This window comes from Aedes aegypti, chromosome 2, assembly GCF_002204515.2.
Source record: "Aedes aegypti strain LVP_AGWG chromosome 2, AaegL5.0 Primary Assembly, whole genome shotgun sequence".
In the NCBI taxonomy this organism is placed as follows: domain Eukaryota; kingdom Metazoa; phylum Arthropoda; class Insecta; order Diptera; family Culicidae; genus Aedes; species Aedes aegypti.
Window position 1 is genome coordinate 279397537 of NC_035108.1, and position 18690 is coordinate 279416226.

An 18690-nucleotide genomic window follows, 5' to 3' on the forward strand; every position below is an offset into this window, starting at 1 on the left:
ACATTACATGGCGCGATAAGAAGAAGCAAGAACTTGCTATGAGTTTTGAATCCCGCACAGTTTTAACTTAGGGCACACTTGTCCGAAGGGGCCATGAAAGCTGTAGCGGCAAACGTGCAGCTATTTTGCTTAATCATGCCTTGAGCCTTGAGCTCGAATCCCGCCGGTCTTCTCGGATTAAAAATTTTCTCGACTTCGCAGAGTACTCCTAAATACTCTAACCTTTGCCATAAGATATACAAGACGAATGTCATCCAGAATAAGCCGAAAAAAAAGAAAATCTTGTCTTCGATTTGAATTAAATTTTGCACATGTTTTTGGTATGGTAGAATAAGTGTTTTGCATAGAAAAGTTGAACATTTTGACTCAAGAATAACTTTTAAAAATGGCCTATGCATTTTTGCATGCAACCTTTTTGAAAAATTCTAACTTCGAAACTTTTGATTTTAGATAAAAAATGTTCTATGAAGAAGTTGTAGTGAACCGTTTGGACTATAAGAAAAAATATACACTGAAAAAATATTATATTTATTTTCATTAAAAAATCAAAAATAAAACATAAATTTTAAATTACACAAAAACTCTATTTTTAATATTTTTTTCAATTTTCGCCATAGCATCTTGATAGTTAACAGATGATTGGGACAAAGTTTCACGATGGAGAAATCTATATAAATAAAAATGGAATGGTGTTTGTATGTCACGAAATAACTTACGAACGGGTCAACGGATTTGAATGATTCTTCCTCCGTTTTTTTTCTTCAAGGGTTCCGACGTGTTTGTGTATATGCAAATCCCAGGATATTCACCGGAAAACTTGAAAAAAAAACGATAGTGCACGGAACTGTCATTTTGTATGGGACGATCTATAGCGTTTTTCAAAAGCCTACTTGATGGCAAAACGAAGTTTGCCGGGACCACTAGTTTTTAATAAAAAAGTTTTTCTAGGAACAACTCTCGACCGATTTTCAAAATTTTGAATTTTTGTCAAAATGAATACGTTTTGATGATACAATTGGAATCTTGAAATTATTCTGAACCATAATGATTATATGGATAAGTATCCATTTTCGAATTATATCTAGTTTAACGCAAAAATACTAATTAAATATTAAAATAGGCCATTTTTTAGTTATTCGCGATTCTCCATCAAGGAAAATAGGTAAGTGGAAAGAAATATGGTCTTTACTCTTGAAAACGTATTATTATTGATGGAGAATCGCGAATAACCAATGGAAATGGCCTATTTTAATATTTAAATGATATTTTTTGCATTAAACTCGATATAATTCAAAAATAGCTTCTTCTAAAAAAATATTCATATAATTATTACGGTTTAGAATCATTTTAAGATTCTTATTGTATCATCAAAGCGTTTTTATTAAAATTTAAAAAAAAAAACCATCAAAAAGTGTTCTTGGAAAAACTTTTTTATTAAAAATTTCTCCCTCATGAAACTTTCCCCTAAACGCCTGTTTACTATGAAGAATCTATGGTGAAAATTTAAAAATAGGGGTTTTGTGATATTTAAAATTTGTTTTGTTTTTGAATTTTTCATGGAAAAAACATAAAATATTTTTTCAGTATGTAATTTTTACTTGCAGGCCAAACGGGTCACTACAATTTCTTCATAGAACATTTTTCTGTAAAATCAACAGTTTCGGAGGTAGATTTTTTCAAATAAGTTGCATGCAACACAGAGGCGCGTTCACGTTCGAAACCATGGGTAGGACAAGCGTTAGCAAATATTTTGTGCACAGTGAAACTAAGAAAATTTTAACTCTGGATTGAAAATTGAAAGTTATTTGAGGGATTCAAACACAAATGGGGCGTAAGTAAAATTTTGGTCGTTTTTAAGTTGTGTAGATTCTACTGTTTCCAAGCAATCCAACGATATTTTCAGGACGCTCAACAGAAAAAATAACATAATTCTTAGAAGACTGACTTGTTTTTTTTGTTTCACTCCCATACAATTTGTGTATAATAAAAAAAAGAAAATAACAGTGAAAAGACTCATTGTTGTTCGTAGGCACGCTTAGGAGAGTCGAATTGGGCATCTCAGAGAGCCTAAGGGGGTGAAGGGTTGTGAAGGAGAATATGGGGTCGTGACGGACTTTGGTTTCAGGTTGGCCGGTTACGCTGCAGAATCGTTACCCGTTCTGTGGCGTAGTTGGTTAGGGGTGGTCCATTAATTATGTAAGAGTTTATGGGGGGAGGGGGTGGGGGGGTTTTTTTCTGAGATTTCTTACGCGCCATACAATTTATTTTTGATTTTAATACAAAAAATCTTACAATGGGGGGAGGGGGGTTGAAAAACCCCGAAAAATGTCTTACGTAATAAATGGATAGCCCCTTAACGCGCCCAGTCTAGCGTATTGGGAGTCGTGAGATCGAAGCCCACCAGAACGATTCTATTATTTTTCACAATTTTACATCTCAATTTGTCCAAATTGACTTTTGTGTCTATGGCCTTCAGGTATTTCCAATACACCGTCGGCTGGTTTAAGCCGTAATAGACATGACAACCCTAGTTGATACTTAAAAGTAGATTTTCTTTAAACTAGGTTTTGTCACTGACACCCCTTTGCTTCTTACCCTCTCATTTTCATGCCAGTCGTTACCCCAAGATTAAGAAAGTTTTTTATCTTTACCGGACTGGTGGCGACTGAGTGCTTTTAAAATAGGAAATTGAAAACCTCTTACCAGAAAAAAAAAAATCTCTAACAAACTAAAAAAGGCCGAAAAGAGAACAAACAGTAACCAAGAAAACAAAAAGAAACCTAATAGGAGCCAGGAGATAAGATCATGTTTCTTCAAGATCTAAGACTTTTTTTGAGAATTCCTCATGACTTAACAACAAGAATTACTTTATGTGTTTGTTCATGATTTTCTCTGGGAATTTCATCAGGTATTTGCCCGAATGTTCAGAAACTACTCCGGGAATTTACAAAGGAGTTCATTTAGAGATTATGCATTTCTGCAAGAATTTTGTTTGGTGTACCCCAGGAATTCAACCTGGATTTTTCCAAGGAGAACCACAGGAATTACTCCAAAAATTGAGAAATCATCTGAATTCATCCAAAAAACTTTGAGACATGTTTCAAGAAAGTCCTACTAACACATCCATCGATTTCCCTGGGACATCCTCCAAGATTCCCGGTCAAAAAGTCTTCCAAATTTCCAGATTTTTTAAAGAATTTTCTATGAAATTATCTTTTAGGATTTATGTAAGATTTCAACTAGAGATTTCTCTAAAGATACCTTCAGGCTTGAGATTTCCTCAAAGTTAGTCTTGAATTTTTGTTAAAGGATAGTCTCCATGAAAATGCCATTTTTTTCTGAAAAACAAATCCATGATGTATTTCTAAAGAAAATCCTAGAGTAACTTCTGATAAAATTTGGGTGAGTTTTAAAATCACCCTTAACGAACAAGGATTTCTGAAATAACTCCTGGACTCTTAAGAATTTTTTAGAAGATTCCCTAGATAATTCGCTAAGATACCGTAAATTCGGGTGAAATTGATCAGTAAGGTGAAATTGATTACCGTGTCACATGATTTTATTTCTTCGTAATGGAGTACAAATTTCAATGTAACCTGCAGTAAATTAACGTTGTTTCTCGCAACTATTGTCAAATTGAAGTTTTTTGCGTTCAAAAATGTTTGTTTCGATGAATATAATGTAAAATTTCTAAATCACGTACGGCGCAAATCCATAAACTTCTAGTTTTAAACAAGGACTTGAACGTGTTATAAATCTGAAAGTTTGTGAGGATGCTTGAGATATATCCCCAAACCAGATTTCATCACCGAAACTCGTACCAATTTGCTCATTCGGTTGGAATAATTGAATTTCTTTTAGGTATCAGGATATTCCTTGGGAAATTGCCTACATTTAGGCGATTCCACGTAATTCTTAAAAATTTAACTATTAATTATTTCTATAAAAACAGTATTGTTTAGAATTTAGCAAGCATATTCGGATTCAGGGAGCTCCAATTTAATATGTATAGTCATTTTGAAAACTAGCAATAATCGCAACGATACCTCGAAATGAGATTCCCTGATTTTTTATTTACGTGATATTTTTAGCACTAAAATGGCATTCGCAAGAAAATTTCGGTACATGAGCCAATGAGGCTCACCTTCGAACTTGTTTTCCTGCATTCAGTTGTTTGGGATTATCAACATTATAAAACAAGACAAGAAAAACCGTGATAAATTATCAATTTCACCTGAAATTACGGTAATCGAAAAAAATGAATCGAATCTTGGGATAATAGAATTTTCTAAAGAGATTTCTCAAAAAAAAAAAAAAACGTTGATGTAGCATGAACTGGTGTAAAAATTTAAATAAACTTTTGAAGATTGCCTGATGTTTTTTGAGAATCTTTTTAAGAAATATTTTGTTAAACTGCAAGAGTAATATTTGGATGAAATGCGGAAAAAATCCTGAAAAAAAAAATATTTGTGCGAAGAACTCCTCATGAAATTTTGGATTTCTGGGAGGAAACGTGGATGAATTCTTGAAGGAATCCACATGAACAGGCGGAGGAATTCTAGCAGGGATTCTCTAAGATAACTTTAAGCTTTTTTTTTCAACAATAACAAACGTTTGTGGATTTCCTCGGAAGAAATTCTGTAGAAATCTTTGGAAGCTTTCCTAGAGTAGTAACTGAAGAATTCGCTTGAAGAATTTGTGAAATATATCTGGAGGTAGTAGCTTAGGAGTTCTTAAAAACTTCCTGGAGCAAATTCTGGAGAAATTCTTCTAATCATCCTTGGAATCCCTGTAGAAGACTCTTAAAGTATACTTAACAAATTCTCTATAATAATTGCTGAAGCATTTCCTCGGGGATTCTTAGACGAAATTTTTAAAGAATTTGAACTCGTTATGTTCTCTGAAGGTTTCTTTTGAGACTTTTTAGAGACTTACAATAAAATAGAGACCAATTCTCTAAAAATAAATCTACTACCAATCCTGTCTTTGAGATCATTCACTGGATCAAACTTTTGTTATCATACATATTAAAAATATGAAAATTATTTATATTTATATTCTTTTCGAATGCATTAAATTCCAAAAAAATTGACAAAAATAGACCAAACTGCATGTTTTTACAAGTAGGAATTTGATAGAATCATAATTATATTGATGATAAAAGTTAAATTTATTTTTCAAGCTTCCTGTTGATATTGTTTTTTTTTCGTTGAATCGTGGGTAGGACAATCCTTTGACTGTCCTTCCCAGGTATTTATGTGCGTAGTACATGTCCTACCTGTCCTACCCACTTCCCGCGCCACTGATGCAACAAATTATAGGCCAAAAGTTATTCTCGAGTCAAAATGATCGATTTTTCTATGGAAAACACTTATACCATACCATACCATACCAAAAATATGGGCAAAATTTACAGAAAATCTAAATGGTCGAGTTCTGCGACTGACCGATTTGACATGGAATTCGTCACAAATGTAAAAATAGTATATATGCAATGGAAGTTCTGAGTTAATTATTGACGAATTGCTCATAAGAGTACTAAGCTGAGAAACAGGTTATATCACAGTTGATACGTAACGCTAGTGGGCTTCTTGGCCGTGCGGTTAGTGTTACCCTGAGACAAATTCCATCCAGAATGAGTCGAAAAAAATAAAAATCGTGCTCGATAGTCTTCGATTTGGATTAAATTTTGCACATTTTTTTGGTATGGTAGAATAAGTGTTTTCCATAGAAAAATTGATCATTTTGACTCAAGTGTAACTTATGAAAATGGCCTATACATTTTTGCCTACAACTTATTTGAAAAATTCTAACTCCGAAACTGTTGATTTTAGAGAAAAATGTTCTATGAAGAAGTTGTAGTGAACCGTTTGGACTATAAGAAAAAAATATACACTGAAAAAATATTGCATTATTTTCATAGAAAAAGCAAAAATAAAACTTAAATTTTAAATTACACAAAAACCCCATTTTTAATATTTTTTAATTTTTTTCCATAGAATCTTAATAGTATAAAGATGTTTGGGACAAAGTTTCATGATGGAGAAATTTTTAATAAAAAAGTTTTTCTAAGAACAACTTTTGGTCGATTTTCAAAATTTTGATTTTTTTGTCAAAATAAATACGTTCTGATGATGATTCTACCCCATTACCCCGAATGCCATTTCCCAGAATGCCACCACCCCGAATTCCATTACCCCCAATGTACCATTACCCCGAATTCCATCACCCCGAATGCTTTTTCCCCGAATTTACAATTATCTTCACATGATGATATTTATGACATTTCCCCATGATATTGGAATTCGGGGTAATGTCATTCGGGGTGATGGATCATTCGGGGTTTTGGAATTCGGGGTAATGGCGTTCGGGTTAATGGCATTCGGGGTAATGGGATTCGGGGTAATGGGGTAGAATCTCTGATGATACAGTAAGCATCTTGAAATGATTCTAAGCCACAATGATCATATGAATAATCTCTCTAGAAGTAGCCATTTTCGAATTATATCGAGTTTAATGCAAAAAATATTGTTTAAATATTAAAATAGGCCATTTTTATTAGTTATTCGTGATTCTCGTGAATCTCGTCAACAAATTTTAAACATATATTCAGGTGTCCACCAAGTAGAAAGCTGTTATAAATATTTCAAGAGACTTACAAAGGGGCTTTTAACATGCCAAATATGGGTAGTGGAAAGAATTCATTAAACGTTTCGCCAGCAATTCTCCGAGAACCTAGTCATTCGTTGGAAATTTTTACAGGACGCTACGACAGATATAAGTCAAAAATCCTACTATATATCCTGATAATAAACTCGAGAGCATTCCGCGGATTTTTTTTTTGTGTTGGGAGTTAAACCACTGCGACCATGAATTTGATTTATTGTGGTATACCCCTGTTTAATTTGCATTCTTTCAGGACGACGAATTACCATTTGGGGTAAATGCCGTTGACTGATGATGCGAAGTACTCCAATCCGGTATGATTCTTAGAATGAAACCAATAACCAGATTGGGATTTTCTAATCAAATTTCAGAAGGGCTTAAAATGCCCTTATTGAAATATAGTCTTCTACGTACATATAACGCTGGACAGTCACAGAGCGAATGTTGTGAGGTCTCTATATCACAGTCACAAAACCGTCAGACACCAGTTTGACATCTATTGATTTTATTCAAATGATGTCGGACAATGATCATATGAATAATTTCTCTAGAAGTAGCCATTTTCGAATTATATCGAGTTTAATGCAATAAATATTGTTTAAATATTAAAATAGGCCATTTTTATTAGTTATTCGTGATTCTCCATCAGGGAAATTAAGTAAGTATAAAGAAATATGTTCTTTACTCTCGAAAACGTATTATTATTAATGGAGAAACGCGAATAACTTATGAAAATGGCTTATTTTAATATTTAAACTATATTTTTTGCATTAAACTCGATATAATTTGAAAATGGCTACTTTTAGAGAAATTATTCATATGATCATTGTGGCTTAGAATCATTTCAAGATGCTTACTGTATCATCAGAACGTATTTATATTGACAAAAAAAAATTTTCAAAAATCGACCAAAAGTTGTTCTTAGAAAAACTTTTTTATTAAAAATTTCTCCATCATGAAACTTTGTCCCAAACATCTGTTTACTATCAAGATTCTATTGTGAAAATTTAAAAAAATATTAAAAATGGGGTTTTTGTGTAATTTAAAATTTAAGTTTTATTTTTGATTTTTCTATGAAAATAAATAAAATATTTTTTCCGTGTATATTTTTTTCTTATAGTCCAAACGGTTCACTACAACTTCTTCATAGAACATTTTTCTCTAAAATCAACAGTTTCGGAATTGGAATTTTTCAAATAAGTTGCAAGCAATAATTTATAGGCCATTTTCAAAAGTTACACTTGAGTCAAAATGATCAATTTTTCTATGGAAAACACTTATTCTGCCATACCAAAAAAATGTGCAAAATTTAATCCAAATCGAAGATGGTCGAGTTCTGTGACTGACCGATTTGACATGGAATCCGTCCTGAGAGATAGGAGACAGCTCACTGAAAGTTGACATATTTTCTTGCCTTCTTTGATTTCTTTCTTTAATTCTTGGATAGCGCACAACGGTCAGATGAACTTATTTTGGTCAAAATCATGTTCACTTCTTGTTGTTCACTATGAAAAAGGATATGAATATTGAAAAATCAATAGTAGTTTGCCAACACACAACTATAAATTAACTTTTTTAAATGTGAAATCATTGAAAAACACCTAGAAATTTATATTACGTTTACTAGTATTTTGACGGTTTTTCACGGGTCTGCCCTTCGAATGTACGGTTTTCCAGGTGCGGGAATGGGATTCGATCCCAGGTCCTCGGCGTGAGAGGCGTGAGTTCTAACCACAACACCAGGCCCGTTCCCGTCATGGATTATGTTTATTTTTTATGTTTAGAACTGGTAATCAATGTTAAACTAGAATGAGTTTTGCATCATTGTGGTTTATTTTGTTTTAGATATAATCCAATTTATTTAATAAAACAAGCATCAATCAGCTCTTAGCAGTCCTGCGAAAATTTATAGTTAAAAATCGAAAGTTTTTATTATTCTCAAATTTTGTTTTAATAAAATTACAAACATGTATTTTGTAACTGTTTCTTTTTAAATCAAATTTTAGTTTTTTTCAATCGTAGACCTTTCAATCCAACAAGGCAGGTCTGTTTATTTCGAATAATTTGACAAAGGGTTGAACTAGCGTCAGTTAAAAACACTTTAACAAAGACAAAAAAACATTTTTTTAAGAAAAAACAATTCTGAGTGTTACCTAAAATTCTGTTAATTAATATTGCTCAAACATGTTCCACTAGACATCTAAAAGCAAATTATTGTCATAAAACAATATGTTCTTGCTTTGCATTTTAATTTTCAGGCTAACGGCTAAAACCTTGGTTTTAGCCATTAAACCTTAGGGGCTCTTTAGGTAAAAAAATAGTGTAAACAAAAAGCTTTATATCTGTTCTGACGCGATGACTATACTAGTCGAAAGAATATATGTTATTGTCATGAATTTTGATTTACAGGCCAACAATTTTGAAGTAGTTTCAGCTCAAACATGTTTTCTAGACTTCTAGAATGATATTTATGTCTAAAAATTAAATGTCATCGCTACAAGTTTGGATTTAAGTACTAGAAAATAATTTAAAACAATAGGGGTTTCCTTAATTTTCAGAAAACAAATTTTTGAGTGTAATTTGAAGTTTTCATTTTACCCCAAACATGTTCACCGAACTATATAGGCAAATAAATACCAAAAAATATATGTCAACGCTTTGAATTTATAGGCCAACAAGTTCAAAAATATGGTTTCTTGTAGTTTTTTGTAATCAAAAATTTTTTATGCTGCTCAAATATAATCAAGAAAAACTACTTATTGCACTTTAACACTTCACTCCACTTTTCCAAAAAAAAAAAAAAAAAACTAGTAAGGCGAGCAAAATAAAACTCTAATATGCAGTGTATCTTGACAGATAGCCCTATTTCGTCTGCGACTTACAGACTTCTTCAGTGTCGAGTACTCGAAACTGAAGAAGTCTGTAAGTGGCAAGCGAAATAGGCCTTTTTGTCAAGATAAACAACAATTTTTTTTTTCTATCTTTATTAACGAGATTTTTAGCCCTGGGCTAGTTCATCTCGGGACCAACGGCTTTACTTCCCTTCCGAAGGAAGACGTCACTGAAATTTTTGGTGACTATCTCGGGGATGTGATTCGATCCCAGGTCCTCGGCTAAACAACATTTTCAATTAGTTGCTTTTCTTAAACATACTCTAATAATCCCTCTATAAATTTTTAAAAAGTGTTAGTAAATACAATCATTGTTCTTGTACAATCAAATTTATTACTACACGTCATTGCTGTGAAATTCGATTGATGGGCAAACAGTTAACGAAATAAATTTATTTAATGTTATTTTAATCAAAATAAATTTTGAGTATTTTCAAAATTTACTATTTCTTTACTATTTTCTTTATTATATTTCTAGAGGTGAACTGGCCGTCAGGTTGAAAACCTCTTTAATAAAGACAAATAATAAATAAATATTTCTTCCCAAAGATGCTCACTGTATTTCTACAAGTGAGCTCATGCCATAACAATATATGCCATTGCTCTATATATTGATTTAAAGGCAGAAAGGTTGAAAATCATGAGTTTCTCATATGTTTTTGGTAAAAAATGTTTTAAGTGTAATCCAAAGTTTCTACGTCTGCTCAAATATGTTCACTGGACTTGTACAAGTTAATTTATACCGAAAAAGCTAGATATCATCGCTATGATTTACTTGCAAACAGATAGGAATCCTAATGTTTCTCGTGGTTTTTTGTTGTAAAACAAATTTTGAGTATAATCAATTTTTTATTTGTACTCAAAAATGCTCTTCATTTGATTTTTTGAAGTAGGCATGTAGTCACGATGAGAAGGGTTATAATAAAGTCATCAGACGAACTGTTATAAGGTTTCAATTGGTACATTTGACACGTCAAAGTTTTAAAGTTTACATGTACACGACGAAACACGTGTCAAATGTACAAATTGAAATTGAAACTACGAAAAGAAACCGCGTGCTCCGGTGGGGATCGAACTCACGACTCTCTATTCACTAGATGGGCGCTTCAACTAATTAATTAATTGCAACATCAGACGAAGTTAAGTATCTAAACACTAGGCTCTACGACGAACCTTGCATCCAGGAAGTGGCGAAAGACGGACGGGTGCGTAGGGCAGGGCATGTTGTAAGACTACCGGACAAAAACCCTGCAAAGATGGTATTCGCGTCGAATTCGATTGGTACAAGAAGGCATGGAGCACAGTGAGCGAGGTGGTTTGACCAGGTGTAACAAGATCTGGAGAGCGCGGACCAAAATCGAAGTTGGCAGGACACTGCCATGGACCGAGTAAATTGGCGTGAAATCGTTAACGAGGTTTTATCATACTTATTGATGTAACATCAAGTAAATAAATAAAATAAAATTATAATCAGTGGAGAATTTCAGATTTTCCTAGGCAATTAACACTACAAGTAACAATTACATGCACAATGAACGTGTCACGTCAGCTGTCGTACCGTCACGTCAGATATATTTGCTTGAATCATCACTTTTCTTCTGGAACCCACAACGGGCATAGGTCAAATTGGTTTCATTGAATTAACGAAAAAAAAAACAGACGTTGTAAGAAGTTAATCCAATTTGGATGTCACCGTCATGGTTGTCACAGTCGGAACGCCTTGCATCCTAGACGTAATTTTGATACTCTCAGCTTTACGTGACGGAACCTACACCAGGTCTGTCGTTTTGTTTTCCACCTCCACATAATTGCACCCATTTGGATCCCTGTTCGAAGAAAAGAAGGTACGGTATCTATTTTTTTTTAAGATATTAAAAGTCTTCTTCCTTTCTTCGGCTACTTCTGGATTCGAACGCTTCATTCTCGAGACTGCTGTAAGAGTTTAAACATTCCGAATGGTACAAACGAAAAAGTGGCATTGCCTAATGAAGGAAACATAATTCAGTTATAATGAGCAAAAATGAAAGTGCTGGCAATAGACGTTCAAAAAAAGCAACAAAGGGAAAAAGAGAACAGATTTAATTACATTGTACTTGAGAAATGTGCTGGGAATTCAAAAAAGTACTGAGGGAAAGATACCCGTGTATGCAAGAAGAATAATAATGAAATTAAAGTATGAAAATTCAACGTCAAAAATACAACTGATTGAAATTGCATTTGTCTGTATTTAACATTTACACATTTTCAAGAGTTAAGGGGCTCTTAGATAGTAAACACCGTGCGGTGATTTTTGTAAATCCTATCTACCACTTCTTTACCATCCTTACGATAAAAATAGAGTTCTGTGAAATTTTCAGCTTTTTCAGTGGTGATTTAAAGGTGGTCCGAAACAAAGTAGGTTTATATGGAGATTACTATGGAGATACCGTCGAAGCTTGTTATAACGACATCGCATAGAGACATCGGTATAGAGAATAGATGTAACATCAAAATATTTTTTAAGGGACTGAAAAAGTGGCGCTATAGAGAGCTTTGGCCTGTAGCTTCTACTGTATTTTGAAAAATGTTCCGTTAGTATTGTAATGTAAGTACAAACTCATCATCCCATAGTAAAAACTCATTTTTCAAATTTTAATGAAGGATGTTTCTGAATAAACAAATCCCTTTTGAGCTAAATTGTTGGGGATTTTTGCAGACGTTTGCAGGTCTGTAGTCCCATATGAAGCTAAACAATTGCAAACAAACTCAGAATATCTTTTCTCCTATCCTTCGTATTGAAGTGCTCTCTTCATGAAATTGCTTTATTATGGTTTGAAAAATAAGTTTCCACTATGGGATGATAAGTTTGTGCTTATATTACAGTACTAACGTGTTTGGAACATTTTCAAAAATTTCTCCATAGTGATTTCTTTAAAAACCTACATAGTTTTTGGGCCACCTTTAAGGCTATAGAATCCATCATTCAATCATCAGCAATCATCAAAAAAAAAAAAACCAGTTTTTTCGTTTAAATTTCAATAGAGCATGAAAAGCTATAATTGGTATAGCAAGTGTAATGCAATGATAAATTTTCATGAACATTGCTTTAATATTGAGCAAACAAAATTTAATTGGACACGTTTTCTTTAAGAGTTTGTTTGTGTTTTTCGTTTACTTTTAGGCATTATTAAATTTTTAATTAAATTGAAGATAATCTCAAATAACTTTATTTGAGTGGCTGTTCATCTCTGACGAATTCATCACTCGTTGAGGTAATTTTCAGAACCATTTTAAATTTGTTTGTATTCAAATAAATTTATAGTTTCAAAATTGAACAATGTTCTGTAGAATTATCGAAATATTGTATTTCTTTCAATGTGTAACGACTTTTTACTGATCCGCCTGAAGATTCCATGGGAATACCGCAGAAAATTTTTTTTCTAGAAAATACGACTGACAGCATTTTTAGTACTAGCTCTCAAGAAAGGGGGAGATTTCTATGCTCGCGTTACGGAATTTATGGCTCCACTCGAAATTCTCCGATACCCCAAATTCAGGTAGCATAACGGATTGAGTATGAGTGCTTGTTAGGTGAGATGGCTCACCCCCAAACGATATGGATCGTAATAGGGATCGCGGCGCCTACTCTTGATAAAATAGAGAATCCCCGGATCGTGGTTTCACGTGGCGGTTTATGATTGGCCACTTTTTGACTGCATCAGGATCATCCGATGCATCGCACGATAATCCGTTGAGCCGCAAATTGATGGTTGAACCTAGATGAGGTAGTTTTTGGGTGGAAGCCCTCAATCAGTTTTGTGAAGTCGAGCGAGCTAGACTCAAGTGATTTAAATTTTGTTAGTGCCTTGAAGTTATTGTAGCTTATTATAACTTAGGTTATCAGTAGTTAAACCTATTCAGTGGATTTAGTTTCCCATAGGGGTACATGGTCCAAGATGGGGTAAAATGGCCCACCTCATTAAATCATTCCTAGAACGTTTCAATTTGTATTCTTTGCCAAACGATGTTAAAATATGTTTACCCAAGAACTCTTGGACATAAACTCATAGATTTTTCCTTAATTTTCCGGTGAAATTCAACATTTTTCCCTTTTTTGCCTAAACATTAAGGTTTTCCGAATAAGCGTTTCCATACCACAAAGCAAACTCATGGAGAAACATGGTTGCTAACTACTAGTTCTCCATACTAAATGGCATTCTACCCCATCCATTTGGTCATTTTGAATCACCCCCATTTTTCTACCAACTTTTATATACGATTTAAACCCGTTAAAAAAAAAAATTCAAATTTGGGAAATGTTTTCATGATGGTAGCAAATATTGTAAAGTTACTGTTAGGACTTCGAATGGCATTAAAATGTGGATCTCGTTAGGAAAAAACGACACAAATCCTTAAAGTGGCATTTTGGACCATTTGACCCTATATAGTTTGCAGAACACAGGATACCAGCATACATATACGAAAATTAGCCTCTTTAAATTGTGTGCTTAGTTAAAAAAGCTGTGCTTTCCCTTCAACGAAGGGTTTTTTTTCTTTAGTTCCGAAAAACCATCAAGTGCTACGCGTATAAACCTCACCACCAAGCGCCTCGGGCCGCATTGCCCACGTGTATACGCCTTCCGACGCTTTCCGACGCCTTCGTCACGCTGACGATCCTCGTTCACTCGAGCTTTCGTCCTTGGGCGCTAGGGTACGCTCAAGTGGAACGATTGGCGCGCAAGCCCTAGGGAACGCCGTTTTTTCCGATTCTACCCCATTACCCCGAATCCCATTACCCCGAATGCCATTACCCCGAACGCCATTACCCCGAATTCCAAAACCCCGAAATGATCCATCACCCCGAATGACATTACCCCGAATTCCAATATCATGGGGAAATGTCATAAATATCATCATGTGAAGATAATTGTAAATGCGGGGAAAAAACATTCGGGGTGATGGAATTCGGGGGTAATGGTACATTGGGGGTAATGGAATTCGGGGTGGTGGCATTCTGGGAAATGGCATTCGGGGTAATGGGGTAGAATCTAGAAAGCTCGTTGCATCCAGTGCAGCTTATCCGTCGCACGACCAACATCGATGCGACACAGTTGAGTTCATCGCCAGCACACAATTTGTTAATAATCGTAAGTTTAAAATTAGATCCTTTGAGTTCAAGGTAGGGCCCTCCCACGCAAAATTGTAAACTCATTGTAAAATCACCCTATAGGCATGAATAGACTATCGCTTCCTTTACCTAATTGATTGTACAGTGGTTACACTATCATGGGTCACCCACTATTATGGGTCATTTCCATTTGAATTGCGTGTGGAACAGAGTGACTAATAATCGTGACAAGGTGACCCATAATAGTGCGAGCAGTGTAGCTTACACTTGTTTGAATTTAGAGTTTTTATTCGGAGATTCTTTTTTCATTTCAAAATTCGTAGGTGCTTCGGTTGTACGTTGTGTGCACAACATTAGCGTTACAAATGAACCTTCGGATCAAACTGAAGGTCTCAAGCAAAAAGGAGTATAAGCTAAGCATACTAAAACTTTTAACCATTTTCAAGCTTTTCAACAGTATTTTTAAGTAATTTTTCTGTCCAACAGAAAAAGTAAGATGATTTGTATAAGACCAACTAGTTTTTTTTGACTTTCATACAATATGTATAAAACAAAACATTTCTGAAAAGATTCAGCCTTTTTTTTAATAATATGGGATTTTTTTTCACTTATATCCCTTTGCCAATTTCAATTATTATCAGATTTGACGTTGACGTCTAATTTGTTGTCAAATCCGAGCAAGCATGGATTTGGAAACAATTTATCATACGCACATCTTTCACTAATCGGGTATCACAGAAAGAAATGAGGTTCTTTTCTCCCCTACAATATAATTCATGTTAACAGCTGTGGTGGTTCCGGTGTGCCCGTTTGTAATGAAAACGAGTTATCTTTAAACAACTTTTGATTTACATGTCCAGGGACCTGTTGTGTTTTTTTTGCAGAGCTAACCATAGAAGATCGATCAGTGAAATTTTGCAGTAGCTCATAAGAAGTATACCGTTATGGACGGTATATGGCATGTAATTAAATAAAGGGAAAAGTTGCCATAGATGGCGCCACATTGGAAGAAAAATCATTTTGATATGTGAACAAACCGCTTAGTTATTATTTCTTCCCAATCATAGAGATGCATAGTCAGCTCGTAAATATTTGAAAGTGGAGCTGTTAGGATTGAGAATTGCTTCATGGGATATTTGAATTGTAAGAGGGACATGACCAGAATCAAAATCAGCTAGATAAAAATGCTGACTCGATTCGGTTAAGACCAAATCAATCGAAGAGGGGTTTCTAGCAGAGGAAAAAAAAGAAGTAAGAATTGGGTATTGAATTGAGAAAAAAAAAACTGAAAAGCACTCATCAAATAAAATTCTGCCGTTGGAATTGCTTTGCGAATTATTCCATGAGTGATGATTTGCAGTTAAGTTACCAAAAACAAAAAAAATGACTTGTTGCGAGTCAGTTTGAAGCAAATTAAGTTGTTGTCCAGTAAATTTTAATTGAAACTATTTATTCCCATTATACATCATAATACATGGACGACTTAAAAGTAGAGTCATGTGCAGGAAATGTCCTTATTGATGAATTCTAATCAATTCTGTTCGAATTGTGAAATCGATTCATACGATGATTTCGATCATTTCTTGACTTACCTTGGACGCAGATTCCGGCTTGGTGCCATTATGTTTGCTATTACTAACCAAATCGTTGCTAACGCTCGTAATGGTGGAGGTGGTAGTGGTCTTGATGTAGTATATTCGCACGAAGATAACGACACACAGCACCAGCAGGGTGAACAAAACGCCCAACAGGATCGGCGAGATACTGTCTAGTGAGGTGCTCGTTAGGACTGCTCCCCCAGTATGGATATGAAAGATTGATACAATTGATTAGGGAGGCGTGGATTGTTGATTTTTACCTTGCAGGATATTTTGACCGTTGTAGATTGATACTTACCGGCTCGGTTTTCTGTGCTGGTGTTTTCGAGATAGAAGTCCTTAACGACTACTCCTTGGCTTCTTCCTTTCTGATTGACAGCATAGATGACGGCTTTGAATGCGTTGTCGTCACCCAGGTCGTCGTACATATTTGTATAGTGGATTAACGATTCCAGCGACTCTATCGCAAAATATGGTTCATCAGGATTCGTTATGTTGTACCTGTAACGATACAAATGCAGTGTGTGAAATTTTCCTTAAACAGATTTCAATCTACTACTTTGATTTTCTTGTAACTTGTTTGTATACTGCAGCTCTTGGAAGTCTTGCAGATGTTATACTCATGAAAGATTCGGGATTATGAAGAACAATTATGCAAAAGAAAAGTGTTAATTAACGAAAATAAAACCTTCACCTGGCGAATATGTTTTTTCAATGACAACGACACGTTGCACTAAGTAGAAAATTTGAGGTTTGAAAAACGCACCACACTAGACAACGGACTAGCATGCAATGTTCTGTCATGTCCTGCAATGTCATGAGAACAATCAGGCTTCTTGGACATACTATTGAAGAAGGAAAGTTGTTCTCCTATGATTTATTTAAATACAGTTGTGTTCAGAACAATAATAGTGAAAGTTAATTTGCATACAAAATGCTCTACATTGTGATGCTGTAATTTTGTTCTCTTACGGGAAACTTGCATGAAATTTCTACAGTGAACTACAAATACAAATATGAACTACCTATCATTGATATTCCAGAACAATTTCAATGACTACGATATCTCGCAAAAATAAACTTCAACATATTTTCACATTATCTGTAACACTTATAATGCATATGAACAACATACTTTAATCCATACGTAATAGGGTTCCTAGTACCGACCCCTTTTGACGAGTACCGGTTCTGCGGTACTGTAACTGTCAGTACCGGTAGTACCGGTAAAATACCGGTACTGGAAGATTTTTTTTGTAATATATATAAAGCATATAATATTGGACAAAAATTACCACCTTTCCAAATTCGTCAATAAACACAAGTTTGCTGAAGCATATTCTGACCAGTGAATCAAATTGTCATCAAAACAGACGAAAAACAAACAACAAAGCAAGCTCGCTTACAACCGTTTGTGCCAACTGTTGCGGATAAGGATACAATCAAAAGCAAAATTGTCATGACAATCACAGCACGCAACATTGTTGCAAGCTTTTCAACTTGCGATTTATTAGTTATTTTATAAGCAAAATCAAATTTGTTTTATGGATGCTGTTCGATAATGTGTCAATGTTTACCAACACGGAGAAAGTTCTCGAAAATTTGCAATGTGAAGCCCAGAAAAACGCTGCGCACGTGGTGATCGATCTTTGTCATATTATGTTCAAGTGGTAATAAACTGATGTTGCGGAATAGAATTGTTGCAACAAGAATAGGAGATGACAATGTCTTTGTTGCAGCGTGTTGGGTGACAATTGATTCACTAATGCTGGCTCATAACACTAACAATATGTGGTCTAAAAATGATAATGAATGAACGGTTCTAACTTCATAACTCATGAAATACTCAAAAATATGTGTTGAAATTCAAGTTTTGTCACATACATTCAAATCTGTCCTCAAACCACAGATGACAGACGTTCATCTTTAATCGTCAGTGTGTGTAAAGCATTGGTTATTTCTACTATTGTCGTTTTCGTTCTTAGGAACTGGGTTGGTGATCAAAACATAAACAAACTCAGTGCGCATCGTACCTTCGTGCTGTGCGTACACGAATTCTCTCTGCTCTTGGAAGTTTTCTTAAAAACTACCTAAAGCAATAAAACAGTACTTTTCAGTGCTACAAAAACAGTACTTTTCAGTGCTAAAATTAAAAACGGTACTTTTCAGTGCTAGTAAAACAGTACTTTTCAGTACTATTTTTTCTACTATTGATCCCTTTACGATCCTTGTTTGGACCCGTGCCTTCGATTTTTCGTTGGACCCGTTGGCGAAAGCTAGCGGTGGTAATCCTTCTTGGACACCGTCTAGGGAAAAAACCTCTCGAAGGTCACGTCTTCTTTCGTTTATTAACTAAACATGGTATCAACAACAAACAAAAGGAAGGGTGAATCTCTGAATTCACTACTTCCTTCGAAAAAAGTGGGTT

At 34.5% G+C, this 18690-nt stretch overlaps 1 protein-coding gene across 1 annotated transcript in view; it reads right to left on the reverse strand.

Annotated features, from left to right (window-relative positions):
- The window catches only part of LOC5573643 (neural cell adhesion molecule 1-B), a 1425452-nt gene that overhangs the window by 25019 nt on the left and 1381743 nt on the right, over positions 1-18690 (reverse strand). The window contains 2 exon segments of the mRNA XM_021845179.1: positions 16257-16453; positions 16561-16763. Coding sequence (XP_021700871.1) covers positions 16257-16453; positions 16561-16763 — 400 coding nt within the window.